At 37.9% G+C, this 19,398-nt stretch overlaps 1 protein-coding gene across 1 annotated transcript in view; it reads left to right on the forward strand.

Moving 5' to 3' along the window:
* Positions 1-19,398, forward strand: part of LOC108534983 (neurexin-3) — a 766,104-nt gene that overhangs the window by 576,397 nt on the left and 170,309 nt on the right. Inside the window, exon 9 of the mRNA XM_017880661.1 lies at positions 3,154-3,357. Coding sequence (XP_017736150.1) covers positions 3,154-3,357 — 204 coding nt within the window. The remainder of the gene's footprint in view (positions 1-3,153; positions 3,358-19,398) is intronic.

The following is a 19,398-nucleotide window of genomic DNA, read 5'->3' on the forward strand; positions in this document are numbered from 1 at the left end:
CAGACTGCCTGCATGCAACTCCCAGCTCTGCCATTTATTAGACATGTTACTTGATATCTAGAAAATGTGATTGTGCTTCATGGTGTTCTTGAAGATTAAATGACTTCTTAATGCATATAAAGTCCTAGAAAGCACCACGCAAATAGTAAATGCTCAATTTTAGGTATCATTATTGATCTTCTTTTGATTCTGCCCTTCCAGGAGATAAAAGATTTGTTTTGTTTTGTTTCACATCTGGATCATGTGTTAAATTTAGATTGCTTCCAACCTAAGAAGAGATCTTCATAACATGTCTTATTGTAATGATGTTTGCAATTGTCACACTTTTATCTGTAATCCCTTTACAGTTTGCAAATTGTAATGTGCAGCTATTAGCATGTTATGAGTTTTACCTGGGAGATGGCTGATTTTCAGGCATATCATAAGTACATTTATATTACTTTTCATGGATCTTTTGTGTGGTATCTAAACAGGGTAAGGGTATGATAATAACACAGTATTTTGGGACCTTTGCATGTGGTCTGCCTGACTCTTGTTTCTCCCTGTTTCAATTCTTTCTAGATATGAGGGTAGGGGTGTTTTTCTCTTTTGTTCACTGTTATGTCTATCAGCTAGAATTGTGCCTGGCAATCAGTAAGCACAGAAGTATACATTATTGTATCTCATAATCTAAAACCATTTACTTACTTTCCAGTAGATACCCAAGTCCTTTGATTTTATTCTGGTCTCAAACTACCTTACATAATAACCATTTTTAAAAATACATGTCTGATGCTGTATTAACCTGTTTTCACACTGCTGTCAAGAAATACTTGAGGTCGGGCGCGTGGGCTCATGCCTGTAATCCCAGCACTTTGGGAGGCCAAGGTGGGTGGATCAAGAGGTCATGAGATTGAGGCCATCCTGGCTAACATGGTGAAACCCCGTCTCTACTAAAAATAAAAATAAAAAAATTAGCTGGGCATGGTGGCAGGCACCTGTAGTCCCAGCTACTTGGGAGGCTGAAGCAGGAGAATGGCATGAACCCAGGAGGCAGAGCTTGTAGTGAGCCGGGATCGCGCCACTGCACTCCAGCCTGGATGACAGAGCGAGACTCCATCTCAAAAAACGGAAAAGAAATACATGAGATTGGTAATTTATGAAGGAAAGAAGTTTAATTTACTCACAGTTCTGCAAGGCTTGGGAGGCCTCAGGAAACTTACAATTGTGATGGAAAGGGAAGCTGGCATCTTTTTCACAAGGCAGCAGGAGAGAAAAGAGCACGTGAAGTGAGGAACTGTCAAACACTTACAATACCATCAGATATTGTGAGAACTCATGAGAACAACATGGGGGAAACCACCCCCATGATCCAATCATCTCCCACTAGGCCCCTCCTTCGACACATGGGGATTATGAAAATTACAATTTGAGATGAGATTTGGGTGGGGACACAGAGCCAAACCACATCAGATGCTTCTGTTAAATTGAATAGTTTGTCATAATCTGAGCATCCTCCTTCTTTCTTTCCTTTATGTCTGTAGAGATACTACCTGCTCTACCTGTTGAAAATGGTGCCATTGCTTCTTTCATTACAAGCCCTACCCATCCACCAAGACCAGCACAGACTCTATCCCATCTGCCTTAATCGCCTTCCTCCTTCAGCTCCCCTCCTGTGAATGTTACTTGCTTTGTATTTATTCCCTGTGTCATTTAACCACTTGTATGTTCTAGTACAGTTACTTGTGCATTCTATATCTGCCTTTGGAACAGCAACCTTGTTTGTTTCACCATTGTATTCTCCATAGTGCATGTAGGTAGCAAATATTTGACAAGAGCAAATATTTAATAAAGACCTACTCAGTGATACTGAACCCAATGACCGGTTTGCTTCCTAGGAATATGAGTGATATTCTCTTCCTGTGTTTTCTAAAAAGATTTGCCTAGTGAATGTTTAAACAAATTCACATGTCGAACATCATAGTATTTCATAACAGCCCCTGGACTTGGTATCAGATATACTGAGTCAAATCCAGGGAGGCTGTGTGACTTTAGGATGATAACATACCTCTTTAAGAGTCTTGGTTTTCTTGTCTGAAAGTAGGAATAATAGAATCACACTATAGCATTAATTGAGGTAACATATTGTTAGGGGAGGTCTGGAGGGGATCCTAACCAAAGTGCTTAGACTGAGGAAGGTATCAAATAAAAGTGAGTTTTCAGCCAGGCGTAGTGGCTCATGCCTGTAATCCCAGCACTTTGGGAGGCCAAGGTAGGTGGATTGTTTGAGATCAGGAGTTCAAGACCAGCCTGACCAACATGGTGAAGCCCCATCTCTACAAAATACCCAAAAATCAGCTGGGCATGGTGGCATGTGCCTGAAATCCCAGCTACTCAGTAGGCTGAGGCAGGAGAATTGCTTGAACCAGGGAGGCAGAGGCTGCAGTGAACCAAGATAGCACTGCTGCACTTCAGCCTAGTCAACAAAGTAAGACTCTGTCTCAAAAAAATAATAATAATAATTGAGTTTTCCTCTTTCCCTATTTGAATAAAATAAAATGAGTTTTTCAAGGGTGTCATTAGCTTTGTGTTATTGTTCTAGCTCTGCTTCTATCAGATATTCTTTGAATGGGCCAAACTCTTACAATGGCTGGACACTGGGGATGTTATGATGCCAGACTGTGCTGTTACCTTTTCCTTCCTTTAAAAGCTCTCTGGTAAATATCGATTTGTCTGCTCTGGTGGTTATAAACTGCTGCTCTCCTCCTATTCTTCATGGAATACAGGGATTCTAAGTTTTGCTTTATGTACTTGTGTTTTATCTATAGCATACAGAATTGCAAACAATACTATTTGTGGGGGCATTTTCACTTTTTCAAAATATCTTCATATCCATTATTTAATTTGGTATCCTTCACAAGTCTGTGAACCTGGTAGGGCAGGTACCAGTGTCATCATAATCCCCTTACAAGTGAGGAAATAGAGCCTCAGAGTTTAAGTGATCTGCCCAGGGTCACATAGATAAAAAGGGGGCAACAACAAGGGTTCATCAAACACAAGTCACTAGTCTACAAATCTGGCACCCTCTCTACTCTGCTTAGCCTGAAAGCAAAGGGGTATTTGGCAACTGTAACATCCGTCATCCTAATGATCTTCTCCATTCTTCTTTGGCAGAGGCATCCATCCTGAGTTATGATGGTAGCATGTACATGAAGATCATCATGCCCATGGTCATGCATACTGAGGCAGAGGATGTGTCCTTCCGCTTCATGTCCCAGCGAGCTTATGGGCTGCTGGTGGCTACGACCTCCAGGGACTCTGCTGACACCCTGCGTCTGGAGCTGGATGGGGGGCGTGTCAAGCTCATGGTTAACTTAGGTATCGTATGAAGTACCCTCTGCCACTCTGTTTGGGCTTGTCTTCCCTTTCTTTTCTGATTTTCATTGGTTTGATTGAATTCTTCGTTTGTTTCTTGAAAGTTAGCTGCTCACCTCTTGTTTAATAGACCAAGGATAAACCCAACAGCAACAAATACCTCCTTGTTTCTGCATGAGGTTTTGATGTCAATTTCTGGTTTCTGACAGTGGTGATTTCTTTACTAGATTATTTGTTTTCTAAGTTTCCTTTCTTGGTTTTTTGGAATCGTTTAGCTTTGTGTAAAACACGCTACTTTGGTCCATCTTTTGATCAATCATATTTCCATAAGTCCAACTCCTCCGTCACCACTCAAAACAGTCAAAGCTCAGGACAGGGACAGGGCAGGAAGTGGAGGCAAAATGTGGACGGTGGGGTTGTAGGAAATTAAACTATGTGGGTAAGGTGAGAAGTACATTGTGTACTTGCTCCACAGTTACTATGCAAATGGAGAATTCTGGTGGCCTTGATGACACTGATATCTCCTTTGACTTTCTCCTAGAGGGAGGACAAATAGATTGTTGTTCCCTTGGAAAATAATGCCCTAAGTTGAGAGCCTGTGACACGTGGAAGGAAAATGTGGCTCCTGATACCTATACCAATTTTTCTTCTTGAGATTCTTAACCATCACTCAGCATCCCCTTGTGCAAAGATTGTTACCTCATACTGTCACTCACTAAAACTCTCTTCTCCTCATATAACACATATCTATTTTACCTCAGAGTTGAAAAATTATGACTTCAAAGTTGTAGCTTTATCGGAATAGGATTTTCTCTTTCGTTGTAATTACCTATAACAGAATCTTTGGAAATTTTCCTTTTTATGGCCTCATATTCTCTTCTGCTATTGACCTTTACTGAATTCTAATTGATATTCTATAGAGATTGGGGTCCTCTTGGTTTTTGGCAAGAAGAAAAAACCTCTCCATTTCTGCTGTTTCTAATCGGCAGAAAGTCAATACCCAGCATTGATAAGATTAGTGAGATAGCTGGGTCCAAACTTTCTAAGCTAGTGAATTTATTTGGGTATGTAGCATATGTTTGAATATAGTGATACCTTATAAAGATTTCAGTGAAATGGTTTGTCAGAGCCATGGAGAAAAAATGATGAATAAATGTACCAGATGTGAGATCATATGTAGGCCTAGATGTCCTGGTGGGAAGGTGGGGTTTTTGAATCCATTCCAATCTTATCTACTGTCAGGTCAACTGGACATACTTGGAAAATGCCTACACCATAAACCTAAAATCTCTGGGACACAAAGGACTGTTTTGAGCAGTGACTTCTTTAGTTATGTCTTTTTTTTCTTCTAGTTTGCAGTGTTTACAATACTTGCCCTTTTTCTTGTCCAACTTCATTTGACTTCTGTTGTCAGTGTGTCTCTTGGTTTTTCTTTTGTTTGTGTATGTGTGTGTTTGGTCATTTTAGGTTATATATTTTTTCTTTTGCTGGATCTTTTTGTGTGCGTGTGTTTCTGAGTTTCCAATCCTCCCTGCCATCAACCATGGTAAATCAAAAGATGGTATTCAACCCTTCAAAGGCCCAAAGCCTGCGGCCCGCATAGCAAACAGCCTTGAGAACAGAGTGTACTGAGCAGCCTACAGAGACTGGCATACCCCTGACCCTACTACCTTCCATCCCTGCAACATCCTCCCCACCTTAAATCAATGTAAGAGTGTGTTACCTAAAACCAACAGCCAGGAGCTGATTATCTCCTTCTCAGAAAAAACAACAGAAGAAATAAAAAAAAACAGAACCAAATACCAACCCCTAACTAGCTCACTGAAAAAGATGATGAAGACAATTTTTATCTTTGGATCTATTTCAAAGTCAGAGAGAGACAAACATATGAGAATGATTCAGCCCCACGGGATCCTCAGGGAGTACACACTGTGTCATTCAACAGACACTTTTTCCCCATTAGATGTTGTTTAGTTGAGATTAGAGTGTCAACTTTGACAGCTCTCACATCTTAGAAGGAAAAACTGGGGTCAATGGGGGTAGAAATAAAAGGGTATGAGAAATAAGGAAATAAGTGTACAGATTCTCATCCTCTCTCTCACACACACATACACCTTGAGTTAGTCATAGATCCCATATGCATTCCTAGAAGCATTATTTTTGTATTTTAAACTCTAGCCAAAATCTGGGAGATGTGCTTTTCCAATAGACTTTGCTTTTGTTGTTGTTGTTGTTGTTGTTGCAATTTCAATCTAGCTCCTGCTGAGTTGAACCGTCTCGGGCAAAAGAGAAGTAGCCCCTCTGTAGAGAGCATTGTGCTTGTCCAGAAGCCATAGTTAATTTTTCTACCCCAAAGGATATGGTTCTTCATAATAACTGGTTTGAATTTATTTAACTTTCTTTCCAACCTGACATGGAAAGCTAAACTTAAACTCTTACGCTTGTGTAGATGCGTAAGAGTTTCTTCCTATCTATGCCTTGTTGAAAGGTTTTCCTTCTGTCCCCTCCCCAAAATATACCCCTTTGTAAATATTTTCTTTTCTTTGTCATGAATTTATATTTCCTTTTTCTCAGTTATAGAAGAAAATGTCTCCAAGTAAAGTTTGCCTTCACATGCATTCCACTAAAACTAAAGTCAGATGATAACTCAAGTAGAGTTTGCCTTTGCATGCATTCCACCAAAACTAATTTCAGATGATCTCTGTGCTCCTTCACTCTATTCAAGTTGTGTCTTTTTTTCTAGCCCATGCACTGCACTAATAATATTTTAGTTTATTTCAAATTGATCACACATATGCACTCATGATGTAAAAGCCTAGTATATATTTCCCTGATGTAACATATCTTCCAAATGTCAAGGAGACTATGGTTTTCCAATGGCTTTGTCTTCTGCAGGCAGCCATATGTGGTGCTAATGGGTAGGAGAAATATCCTATAACTCAGCACAACTTTTAAAAAGCTGAGAGGTTGACTACTGATCAACCATATTTTGATCCTTCAGAATTATAAGCTATAACATTTTATTATTACAGTATATTTAAATATTTAAAAGACCTTGTCTTATTTTAATCTCATGATCTTATGAGATTAATGATAATCTCATGATATTTTGTGAGATAAATCAAGCAAGTGTTTTTATGCTTACTTTTACAGATGTGTAGCACAGAGAGAAATATATGACTTTTCAAAGCTTACATAAAAAGTTGGAGGCAGAGTTAGAACTAGAACCCATGTCTCTAAACTGCTAGATCAGCCTGGGTTATTTGTTCCCTCCACAGATCAGCACTATGGGTCAATGATGTGTCAGTCTTAATGGCTTCCAATTGTTTTCACGATGGTCACCTTTGAAACACACACACAAAGAATCTCCATTTTCCTCAGTGCCCAGTTTGAATTGAACTGCACTAGAGAAAAGACAGTTGATATGGACAAAGCCTTTAAAAGATCCTTAGCAGAGTGCCAGGAGCCCTTCTTCAATGGCAGACTCTGAGGGAGTGGCATGCAGTTTGGTTAATTGCATTTGAATTCTCCAGATGTTCCCTCTCTGGAAATGTGGACTTGCTACTACTGTTTACCATATACATTATTGAAGACACACAGCTCCTAGAAACATTTACCTCTTCCATGCCCCACCCAAAGCTCAACAATGAGAAAAACTTTCTTGGCCAGGCGCCTTAATCTGTTATTACAGGCACCTACGCCTGTAATCCCAGCACTTTGGGAGGCCGAGGCAGCAGATCATGAGGTCAGGAGGCCAGCCTGGCCAACATGGTGAAACCTCATCTCTACTAAAATACAAAAATTACCCAGGCATGGTGGTGCAGGCCTGTGATCCCAGCTACTCGGGAGGCTGAGGCAGGAGAATCGCTTGAACACAGGAGATGGAGGTTGCAGTGAGCCAAGATCTCACCATTGCACTCCAGCCTGGGCAATAGAGTGAGATTCTGTCTCAAAAAAAAAAAAAAAAAAAAAAAAAAAAGAGAGAAAGAAAAACTTTCTATCATTTACCATAATTAAAAAAAAAATTAAAACAGGCAACATACAAATACGAACACACACACATCAAAAGATATGCCAAGACTTAGGTGGACTTTTTTTAAGCAAAATGTCTGGCTGCTACCAAATGTAGATTTAAAGGAAATTGCCCTTCCAACTCAGTTCTTTGACTCATGTTTTTATTAAAACAAAAAAACCCACATATATAAATGTGTATGTGTATGAGTGTCTATATACACATGTACACATACACACACACACACACATATATATACACACACACACATACACATACACATACACATTCAGTAACAAGAACACCCCCTCAGAGCCTATCAAGAAGGCTTTGGGATAGATTTTCCTTCTCAAACCACTTATTCTTCAGGTAAAATAGCAAAGTAATTCTTCACATATTGATGTGAAATAAACAAACTGTCTGCCATCTTGAAAGCACCAAGCCCTCACATTGGTTTAAAGACCCCATCCACTTTACATGAAATCATTTGGGTGACCCAGAAAGATGAGCCCAAGCCAGCACCTCTCAGTAGGCCAGCTTCTCATCTAATAATAAAAACCTCAGCTACACAGAAGCCGAAGACAAAACCCACTTGTTGTTTACAGTCCTTGGGATTGTTGTTTTAGGCTCACTCTTCCTCTCTCATAAGCATGCCCATACACCAGCTTCCTCTCTCTCTTCAATATGTCAGGAAGGGACATTTCTCCATCTTTGGGTGATGGTAGGTGCAGTCAGTAGCTGAAGCCATCACCTGTTCCTCCCTCCCTACCCTCCCTCCTTCCAGTCCTCACCGGGGCATGGCCTCCTCTGTCTGGTGATCGTACCGGTTGCTCCAGGGCTGTTTGCTCCCACTTTTCTGTTGCGGTTGACGACACATGACAAACCTAACCGCATGAAACCAAACCCAGATTTTTCTCAAGAGATGTTCTTCTCGGGAACAGATAAGCATTCTGCCTCCTTCCTCGGGATAACTGGGTGCTATAAATCACTCCTCTCCAGATTTCACTTAGCTTCATTCTCCCCTTTATTCTTGCTCCTTTAAAATGATTCACTTTGGGGAATTCAAATGGTGGCATCATCCTTCACAAGTCCTCTAAAAACTATTGGGTCAACCTTAAGCAGAAGAGTACTTTGTGACTATATTTTCCCCTCTACCTTTCTTCCTTTAAAAAAAAAATCATTTTGCTTCTACCTTTTAGGGTACAATAGTAAACAAATCCTTATTGGAATTTCCACTATGGTAAACCAACCTTAGGCTGAACTGGGCAGCTTGGTAACAACTAACCTGAGACCTTTCTCTGACCTTTTCTGCCCAATCCTCTATTACTGCCCACTGATTCTATTCAAGGACTTCTATGTTGTGTGTCCATGACTCCCAAGCAGAGATTGATACAATGACAGATATGCTGATCTCTGGCACAGAATGCCTTGTCTGATTACTAGCTCTGGCCAGTTGGTCACTCTTTTCTTCCCTCCCTTTCCCATTTAAAAAAGTGAAACCAAAACCCCAAAATTTTCTCTCCTCAAGATGCAGAATCACAGAGTGAAATACTCAAGATGTCAAAGGTGCCGAGACCTCCTCCACACGTGCCTGTCTTGCCTTCTCCCTGAATGCTGAGGGCACTTGATTCAGTCTGAGCATTCAGGCAGGAAGACAGAGATGGGCTGCGTGAGGGGGTTGACCTGGGAGCCTTTGAATCACTAGCAATCAGAGAACTCAATTCATTGTGATAACATCATACAACTCCTTTGACCCTACACCCGACCCCACCTCTCTAAAATCTGGGATGGGTGTTTGTGCGGTTAGCTGTTTGCAAGTGGCCATTTTATGACAGGAAATGACCAGGTGGTGTTAACCCTTTCCTTACCTCTAAGGAAGACGGCAAGTCTGCCTATGCAAATTTCTATAGCATTTGGGGCCCAACCTAAGGAGAGGGTGGAGGGAGTTTGTTTTTAGATAAAGAGAAAGGGTTAAATACTTCACTGAGAAACTTCATGGGCAGAGTTTTAAAATGATACAGTGAGTCAGACTGGTGATATATCTTTGGAATACTAGTACAAAAATTGTGTTAATGCAACTTTAAAAATGAATTTTAAGAAAATAAATTATAGGGGAAAATAGAATACAACCTGCATTTGGTGGGGAATTATTGCCTAATTTTCAAGTTTAACAAAATTAATATTTCGAAGTCCAGGTTTGAAATCCTTTATATAAATGAATAGCGTTTTTTGAAAAAAAAAAAAAAGAAAAGAAAACATGCTTGGTGTCTACTGTGGATATATATGTATACCAGTATATATCTCTATACATATGTGTATATATATGTGTGTGTGTGTATATATATATGTATCCAACTTTACTAATATACTGTACATATACACCCACCCTTAAACTTGTACATACTGTATATATATAAAATGGCCACATTTCTTACGTGTGTCTGTCCCCGGAAGGGTGGACTGATTGTTTTTGGATGTCTGCAGCTGTTACCTTGAAGGATGCAATTTCATCTTTCATTTATTTTTCCCCATCTAGACTGTATCAGGATAAACTGTAACTCCAGTAAGTTTTCCCTCAAGTTTCATTTTGTTCTTAAAAAAAAAAAAAAAAACTGACTTTATTTTGTTTACTGTTTTATGAGCTGTTTTTTATTTGAATTATTTTTTCTTTTAACAATGGAGTTGGGGGGATCTAGGGCTAAGAAAATGAGGGGCTGGGTGAGGGTGAAGGGCTGAGTATGGTTTGGGGTGTGGTTTCTGAAGTGAGGGCGGGTCCTCTCTTCTTTCCTTGCATTTGCTCTATATGAAGAAAAGAAGGCAAGGGTACATGAATAATGAAATAATGAAAAATCAAGTTGAAATGGTGATTTACTGTTTTGGGGAGGTAACTCTGAGAGTGAACAAAAAGCTTTAGGGCAACCAGTATGCACTTCTCCACTACCAAACACTTAGAAAATAAAAGCACGGTTCTTGACCCACAGGTGGCTGCCAACTCTGACATTTCTTTCCTGGTATTTATCGCTGTTGGGAACTTCTAGCAGGGTGGGCAGATCACTGCTATTGGTGACAAGGCAACACTTTAACCAAAGACTTGCAACACACTCTGTCTCTGCAAAACGAAGAATTGCAGTATTATTTTCACCTTATGCCATTCAGATACCCTAGTTCTTAAACAAGGGTCCTAACAAGGCACAGGATAAAAACTACTCATGTATTTCTTCCTCTTCCTTAGGAGTAAACATTAACTTGAGTCAACATAGAAGGGGAATATGAAGATAAATAGGAAGAATAGGCACAAGAGAAAGAACAGGCCTAGATGATGAAAGGAAAAAAAGAAGAAATATGCTTTGAGTACTATAGCATATTATATTAAGCTTATTAATACTAACTACTTTAACAAGCAATCCCAACATTATAATGGCTCAACAAAAGAAGGATTTATTTCTTGTTCAGTCCAAGTCCAGTGCTAATTGGGCCATTTTCCCAGATAGCTCTCTTCAAAGAGGTAATTCAGAGATCTAGGATCCTTCCATGAGATGGGTCCACCACCTTGGAGTTCTTTAGTTCTGGCTGTATCCATAGGGAAGAGAGAGAGAGAGAGAGACCTTGGGTGGTTGTGCAGTAGGTTTTATTGCCTTGCCTGGAAGTAACAAACATCACTTCTATCTATATTTTGTTTGCTAGACATGACTCCATCCTACATGCAAAGGAAGTTGGGAAATGTAGTTGGCTAGTGCACCTAGAAGAAGAAACAATGGATTAGTTGAATATCTAGCACATGTGATTCTCCATAGTATCTCACCATTTTTTAAATTCTTTCCTCAATAGGGTCTTTCTGTAGGAACAAAAAGGAGAAATTCAACTTTTATATTTGGTTTACTTGTTGATTCCATCCTAGTAAGTCTTTTATAGGTGCTAAACTTCTTTCTTGGTGGAAGATATAGGCGTGACAAACTAATACAGCCCAATTCTACTTTTTGGGGGGCAAATGTTCCATTTAAGTTAACACAAAAAGAAGAAATTTAAAATAACGACAGAAGCAACTGCTTACTAAATAGAGTGCTTTTCCTTGTCTTGGCATCTCTTACAGTTATTTTAAGCAATGCCCTATTTTCTGTGTTTAAATATTTCTAATTAGCCAGAAATTTGCCTGATATTTAGATCATTAAGAGCCTAATTGAAACATCCTTTCTCTCCAAAGCCTGGAGTTTTCTGTTCCTGTTTTTTTTGGTTTGTTTGTTTTTTTAAAGCAATTTTATTGAGATATAATTTTCATACCACTACATTTACCCATCATAAACCTACAGTTCAAAGACTATCATTAAACATATACAGTTGTCCAAACATCACCACAACCACATTTTAGAACATTTCCATCATCCACAAGATTTCCTTTCTGCTCATTTGTAGCTAATCCCTGCTCCTACCCATGATCCTAGGTAACTATTGGTGTGCTCTGTTCCAATAAATGTGCCTTTTTTGGACATTTCATGTCAATGGAATTAGATAAATTGTTATATAGTCATTTGTGTCTTCTTTAAAAATTTTTAATAGCATTTCTATGGAAATATTTTCTCTTTTCCTTTTGCATTGGTTTTCAGAAGCAAATAAGGTGGAAACTCAGCATGAAGGTGGAAAGCCTTGTATCCAAAGCTGCATCTAGCATTTTCTAGCTTCAGAGACTTATTTGGAGAACAGGGAACTGAGGCAGTTATTTAATCAGGATGTCAGGATTTGCTTTTGATGCTCTATCCACACTTTCTCAGGAAGTCAATCCCATATATTTCACATGATCAGCCACGGAAAGTCATCATAAGACAACTTCCAGGATTATCTCTGTTGGGAAGACAGTGACACAGACAACAGCAGGTTTGCTTAATCTGATAAAATATTTTCTATTTACATCCACCAAAAACAGCATTGAGAGGAAAATATGTCAGCAAAGTTATATTCCCAGCTTTGATCACAAAGTATAGAAAGAATATACCTGATTTCAATTCAATACTTACATAAACAATCAAGATTAGATTTTAGAAATTATTTTTGAGATTTTCACAATAAACCTTTAACGTACTAAGAACATTAATGTTTTGGACATTTAGTATCAGAGAAATAATACAGTGCTCACTGGTTGAACAGTGTTTGACTAGAAAAAACAAATGCACGTGGGTCTTTTAAACTAATCTAACACCTTTAGAGCTAAACAATGTAACCATGTATCTAGGGTTAGGTAGAGTCACAAAGTAAATATAGTACATTTTTTTCTGAAGCTAATTTTAATTGTTAATATGGAGTAAAAGTTTAAATTGAAACCAAACTGATATATTATGCAGAAGAATACAAATAAGCATAAATCTTTAAGAAAAAAAATAAGAATTCAAAGACATTTCATTTTTTGTGTGTGTATCTTCTCCATTTCATCCCTGGTATTACTGGCATTTGAGTGGAAAAGTTTGAGAAGACTATGTAATGAAGTTTGGAGAGAAAAGGTATACGTGATTCAAACTTCTAAGCCCTTCGTCTTATTGACTCCATGCCAGATTTCATAGCTTGACCTGTTACAGGATCTCAAGTTGTCTCTGTGATAGGTGTGCAGGTCCTTACTCTTACCTGATTTTCAATCGTGAGAGTATTTGCACCCTGGGTTTGAGAGGGAGGAGGCTTTCCCTCAGCCTTACCTCTTGCTGTTATTTCAATAGAAGTCATAGGGTACTTTGCTTAATTTTCAAAACAGAACTTCTTTTTTTTCCCCTTGAAGGGAAATATTGAATTAAATTTGAATCAAGGTGGATTATAAGTTTGTGAACTTTTCCAGTCATTCTTTTTTAGAATGCCTGTCCTCTGAAAAGTCACTTGGGTAAAATGCTGAATGACATCGGCTATTTTTTTTCCTGTTCATCTGCCATAAAATGTTGTTTGTTCTGGGAAATGGCTATTTCCAAGGCATTCTGTGATACTCTTTAATGGAGACAAGAGCATGAAAAAGAAGGATGATCTTCTAGTATCAAGAGAAAACCATGGGCCGTGGGAGAGAATGGTGATCTTGAGGGGGAAAAAAAGCAGTTTTCTTCTAGCCTTCTTCCTTTTGACTTCGCTTCCTGGCCCTTTTGTCAGAGACTATGCCCCAGTTCCATGCCAAGTATTTCCTACCAAGAAGCAAAAACAATTTTCTAATCAGCTGTTCTTTCTCCCTTTCTTAACTTCTCTTTTTTAATACTTTGTCTTTCCTCATATCTATGATATATTCATTATTATTCATTACAAATCCTACTACCCCTGCTTTCCAAATCCTCCAAGAATACCACACCATAAATTCCTCTCTAGTTACTATCAATAAACATATATTAGAAAATGTGCAAATCAAGGTCTTTGGATGAATCAAGTTCATTGCTGAATTTTATTCATCTGGCAGGAATGTATTTAAAGACACTTAATAAATATAGTTCTAGCTTAGAATTTATTTTTAAATTGCAAAAGAACAACAGAGTTGGCAGCCATCATGGTGAACTGAACTCCAGGGTGACCTGGAACACTACTAAAGAAAACAGGGCTGGCTGGGTATGGGGCCTCACGCCTGTAATCCCAGCACTTTGGGAGGCCGAGGCAGGTGGATTATGAGGTCAAGAGATCGAGACCATCCTGGCCAACATGGTGAAACCCTGTCTCTATTAAAAATACGAAAACTAGCCGGGTGTGGTGGTGCACACCTGTAGTCCCAGCTACTCAGGAGGCTGAGGCAGGAGAATCGCTTGAACCAGGGAGGCAGAGGTTGCAGTGTGCTGAAATTGTACCACTGCACTCCAGCCTGGCGACCGAGCGAGACTCCATCTCAAAAAAAACAAAAACAAAACCAGAAAGAACCAGGGCTGTTTTCTGGCGAATTTCTGGAGGAAATGACCCGTTCCTATGGCTCTAGTTCCATAAGGCTGGCAGTAACCTAAGAGACATGCAGTTCTGAAAACAGGTATGAACTTCTCATTGGTGTCATGAGTGCGCAAGTGAAAGTATGGAAAATGACTTTTTGTCTTTGACCTTGTCTGATTGTGCCTCTGCCCTGTGCTTTCCTAGTCACTAATTTATTCTATCTCTTTCAAGCCATGTGTGGTATGAATGAATATAGAGAACTAATAATAATTAAATATATGTATAGCTTGAATGAATATAGTAAACACATATTAATGAATTTCAACTTTGTCTTTCTTTTTCTATCTCTCTTTCCTCTCAAACACTAATTCTTCTGTGTCGTGGCCATCTTCATTATCTTTCTAAAATTGAGTGTATATGTGGCATGGGAATTGTGAGTTTGTGTATATGCCTGATTATTCAGGTATATGTAACAATGCCTCTCTCACTAATTACTTTGAACCTGAAGACTCACTAATTTATCTGTGACAAGGTTTATTTTTCTTCTTAGACACAGAGGAGAAAGGAAATAGACTGCTGTACAAAAATATATTGATCTTAAGACACTCAAGTGCCACAAAAGGTTATCTGTGTCAGAGAATAGCTTTGATGATCTTGTCTATTCCCTATATATGCTGATATCTTTGATTCATCATAGAGGTGCACAGTAATCTCAGAGATGTATAAAAATAATATCACAAGGATATGATATCTGAAAATTTTATCTCCCAGTGCTACTGGTGTTTGAGTATTTCTCCTCTTGGACTTGCTTGGATAATTGGTTTTTTTTTTTTTTTTTTTTTTTTTTTTTTCCTGCCTTTTCCCTTAGCTTCTCTGCCTTGAGTTTCTAAGCAGACTCCGTTTCCAGTGCTTTGGAAAAGTCAACAGTATGTGGGTGGTTATTGCTTAATTTAGGCATAGTTTAGTGAGCTGCAGTTTGTTATACTGGACTTCATGGTTTTCTTCTCTTTTACTCCGTCTTTCCTCTCCATGGTACCAGAATATGTTATTTCATCTTTAGGAATAGTTTATCTGAGAATCTCAGAGCTGAATTGTTTAGCTTATTCCTTTAACTCAGAAACTCTTGCCTCAGACCAGTAAGGAGGGCTGACTTCTTCACTATTAAAAGCCATTCTCAAAGGAAACTGTAGAACCCTCTTTGGTATCCATTTTAAAAGTTAAGTAATCATTGCTGTCAGCTGTTTACCTGGAGATGCCACTTATTAGAATCTTAGCAAAGATAGAGAAGCAAGAGCCTATGTATAATAAAGTATTCTCTGTCAACCTATAAGCAAGCTATAAGCATTACACTTGAGAGTTTCTATCTTCATAACGCGTATTTTTGCTTCTTTTGGTATGTTTTATATTTCTTGTAACACATAGAACACTTCAAGTGTAAGAATATTTATAGTATCAATAACAGCCAGATTTTAGTATGATAGTGGGATGCTTCCTAAAGAGATAACATTAAACACTTCTTAATAAATATTAATTCAGATTGGTTTTATTTTAAAATAGTTAATAAGATTATACATGGAACAAAAGGCAAAATAGTAAAAACCTCTTCCCACTCATCGTAGTCCTCAGACTCCTTTTCCCAAAGGTAACCACATTTATGCGGGATTTTTGTATCTTCTTTCAGGAATAGCCTATGAGTGAGTATACAACATATAATTATATCCACATTCTTCTCCTCTTTATTCTCCTTGTCTTTCTGTTCCTCATCCTTCTTGACACAAATACCAACATATTTTTCCACATCTTACTTATTTTTCACTTAAAATGTCTTAGAGACTATTCCATGTAAGAATATACAGGTTTGTTTTATTCCTTCTAATGGCCACATAACATCTCATTTTAGGGGAATACTATATTTTAGTAAATCAGCACCCTATATTTAAATTTTCTCACCTTTTCCTATTAAAATGTAAGAAGTATATACTTTTGTTCATTAGTTGATGCATGCATGTATAAGAAGGTCTATTGGATAAATTCCTAAAAGTAGAATTGCTGAGTCAAAAGACAAGTGGATTACAAATATTGATATGTATTACCAAATTGTACTCCAAAGAGGTTTTATAAAGTTATATTTCTACCAGCAATATATGTGTTTGCTTCTTCTCACTCTTGCAACATGTATCATGTTATCAAACTGTATTTTCATTTTCTTAAGGTAGCTCTTAGAAATGTTGCCGTCAGATATTTATTTCCCATAGATATTTTCCTTCCATCCTTTTACATCTTCAAATACACTTAGGGATCATGGTCATTCATGACTTTGTTGACAACTTATACCAGAAATCTTTTAATAGCAATCTGCTGTAGCAGCATTTCATATGTTAACCTTGTTTTAATAAACAGGGGTATTGTAGAAAAGTAGCAATACATTATAGTAATTTTGTGTGGTTTATCTCCAATATTATTATTGATCTGTATTGAGATCTCAGCACAGACAGGCATTTAGTGCAATTACAAAGAGCAAGGAGGGCACTGGAGCCAAATAGCCTGGGTTCGACTCTTGTCTACGCCACAAATGAGCTACATGTCTTTCACAAGTTACTTCAACTCCTAGTTTCCTCAACTGTAAATTTCATATGAAATTTAGAAAGAATAAAGGGAATGGGATCTAGCACCAAATTAAAAAGTAAATGTGATGTGAACTGGAGGCATTAAATTACAAATAAGTGGTTTCCAAAAGAGAGTATACTTTGTCTTGTCAAAGGGAGAAGCAGAGGAAACAGCAAAAGAGGAGAAGAAAAAGAATTTAAGTTAAAAGCACAAGCCCTCATAAGTTATGTCCTAGTCCATTTGGTGTTGCTATAATAGAATACTTGGGGCTAGGTAATTTATAAAGATAAGAGGTTTATTTGGTTCTTGATTCTGGTGGGTGAAAGGTTCAAGATTGGGCAGCTGCATTTGGCGAGGGCTTCACGCTGCTTCCACTCAAGGAGGAAGACAGAAGGGGAGCTGGTATGTGCGAAAAGATCACATGGTGACATTTTTTTTTGTTTTGATTTGCCCTCCTTCATCTGACCACTTGCTTGGAGCCTTGCAAGCTGTGTTTCTGCTCCCCTTTAAAAGGCTGATATTTCAGGGACTGTAATTTTGAGTAAAAATACTGTTTCTGTTTTCCTTCTACCTTTCAAAGATTTCTTTATGTATGCCAATCCATTTTATGTGTCTAATTGCTGTAGTCAGATATACAAGGTGACAAAGTCAAGCAGTACAGTTGGTCCTTTATAACTGCTGGTTCTGCATCTGCAGATTCAACCAACAAAAAAATTGAAAATAATTTTCAAAAACAATAAAAACTAACAATAGAAAATAATACAAATAAAATACGTATAACAGCTATTTGCATAGCAGGTACATTGTGTCAAATATTATAAGTAATTTAGAGATGATTTAGAGTCTAGGAGGATGTACACAGTTTATATGCACATACTACAGGACACCATTTTGTATAAGGAACTTAAGCATCTACAAATTTTGGTATTCTCAAGGGTCCTGGAACTAATTTCTCATGGACACCAAATTAGGATCATATTAGTTTTAGGCACAGTTTATATATTTTGAAAATTAGGATGTATTAGAGTACATTTAAATGGAAACTGGGCCTGAGAAATCCCTGAGCAGAGCAAAGCCAGTTAGGCCTCGTGAATGACCCTAACCTTGCTTGATTTGCAAATAAGAGCAAAAGTTAATTTGAGCTACAACTCATAAATACCTATATTCAGAGAAAACAGAATGTAAGCTCAACCAATCAGAAGCAGCCAACAAATTTATAATTATATAACTAGGTACTTTCCAATAGGATAGGCCAAATAAGGCAACAGTATAACTGTAATCAATCAAATATTTTCTTTGCTTTACTCCCCTATTTGTCCTATAAAAGCCTGCTCTTTGCATTCCCTCAGTGGAGCTCCTGAGCCACTTTTGATTTAGAGCTTCCCTGTCCAATTCATGAATCACTATTTGTTCAATCAGGTCTTTAAAGTTTTTATTGTGCCTCAGTGTATCTTTTGAACATTTGACCTCTATGTGGTATAGGATGTACAGTGACCATTTGGTAAGCTAATATTATTAACCTAAATTCTTTATTCTTGTTTGGTAACAAGGTAAATGTGTTAATGGATGCATTTCGCTTTCATTATGCCTAATGTATATAACAAGTACATATATACACATATATAAATTACAGTTGTTTTTATGCATATCATAAAAGATAATATTATAATGTGAATTCTGGAGTTTCCCGAATAATTAGCCACAAAATAGAAGTCTGTTTACTGATTCAAAGCATCTCAGGAAACACAGTTTTCAATTTTAGAACCAATTTTGGGAAGAAAACTTTACAGACCAGGAGATGTTACTTCTAAAAAAACAAATCGAGTAATTTTCTGGCTGTTCTGTTGACTTACTAGAATCACATAACTTTTTAATTCTGAGTTTATTAGAAGTTAGGGAAATAAAACTAAGAAGATTTTATACATTTTCTTCTCCAAATTAAGCTGTTTCAGAGGAAATCTGACTACATAATATCTGTTCACAAAATCATTGTCATCCCCAAGCCTGTGCCAGCCCTCTGTCAGCAGCACTGTCCTCAGTGATTCCTGGAAGGGACCCTGTTGAACAATGAAAACAAGAGAGAGGCTATCAAGGGGTGCAAGTAAGAGGTGCAGTGTTGAGTTATAATAATCTCAGTGTCCTTCCTTCATGGCTGAAAGTATATTTCAGCAGAAAAGTATTAAAATGTGTATGTGTCCCAGAAAAGGGCAAAATGTAATGGAGATCATGTCCTGTAAAGCAAAATATTTGGATGGTTACGAACTCAGGATCCTCCAATAGGCCTGCTGGGGCACATTTTTTCATATCAACATATTACAAATGGGGAAACCACGGCTCGTGGACACAGAGTGCTTAACATAAAATCTCAAGGTGATGAATGGCAGGCATGAGTCTTTGTAAATTTAGTTTTAGAATTCTTCATCATATGAGTACTCTTTTGTCCCCTAAATCAAGCTGTCTCTTAATTATTGACACAGGACTTTGCTTTTAAAGGATTAATGGGGTAAAAAAAGGAGGGTCACTACAAAGGTACCAAATTACAAAGAATATTTTTTTTTTTT

This window comes from Rhinopithecus bieti, unplaced genomic scaffold (assembly GCF_001698545.2).
Source record: "Rhinopithecus bieti isolate Rb0 unplaced genomic scaffold, ASM169854v2 scaffold_11380, whole genome shotgun sequence".
Classification (NCBI taxonomy): Eukaryota; Metazoa; Chordata; class Mammalia; order Primates; family Cercopithecidae; genus Rhinopithecus; species Rhinopithecus bieti.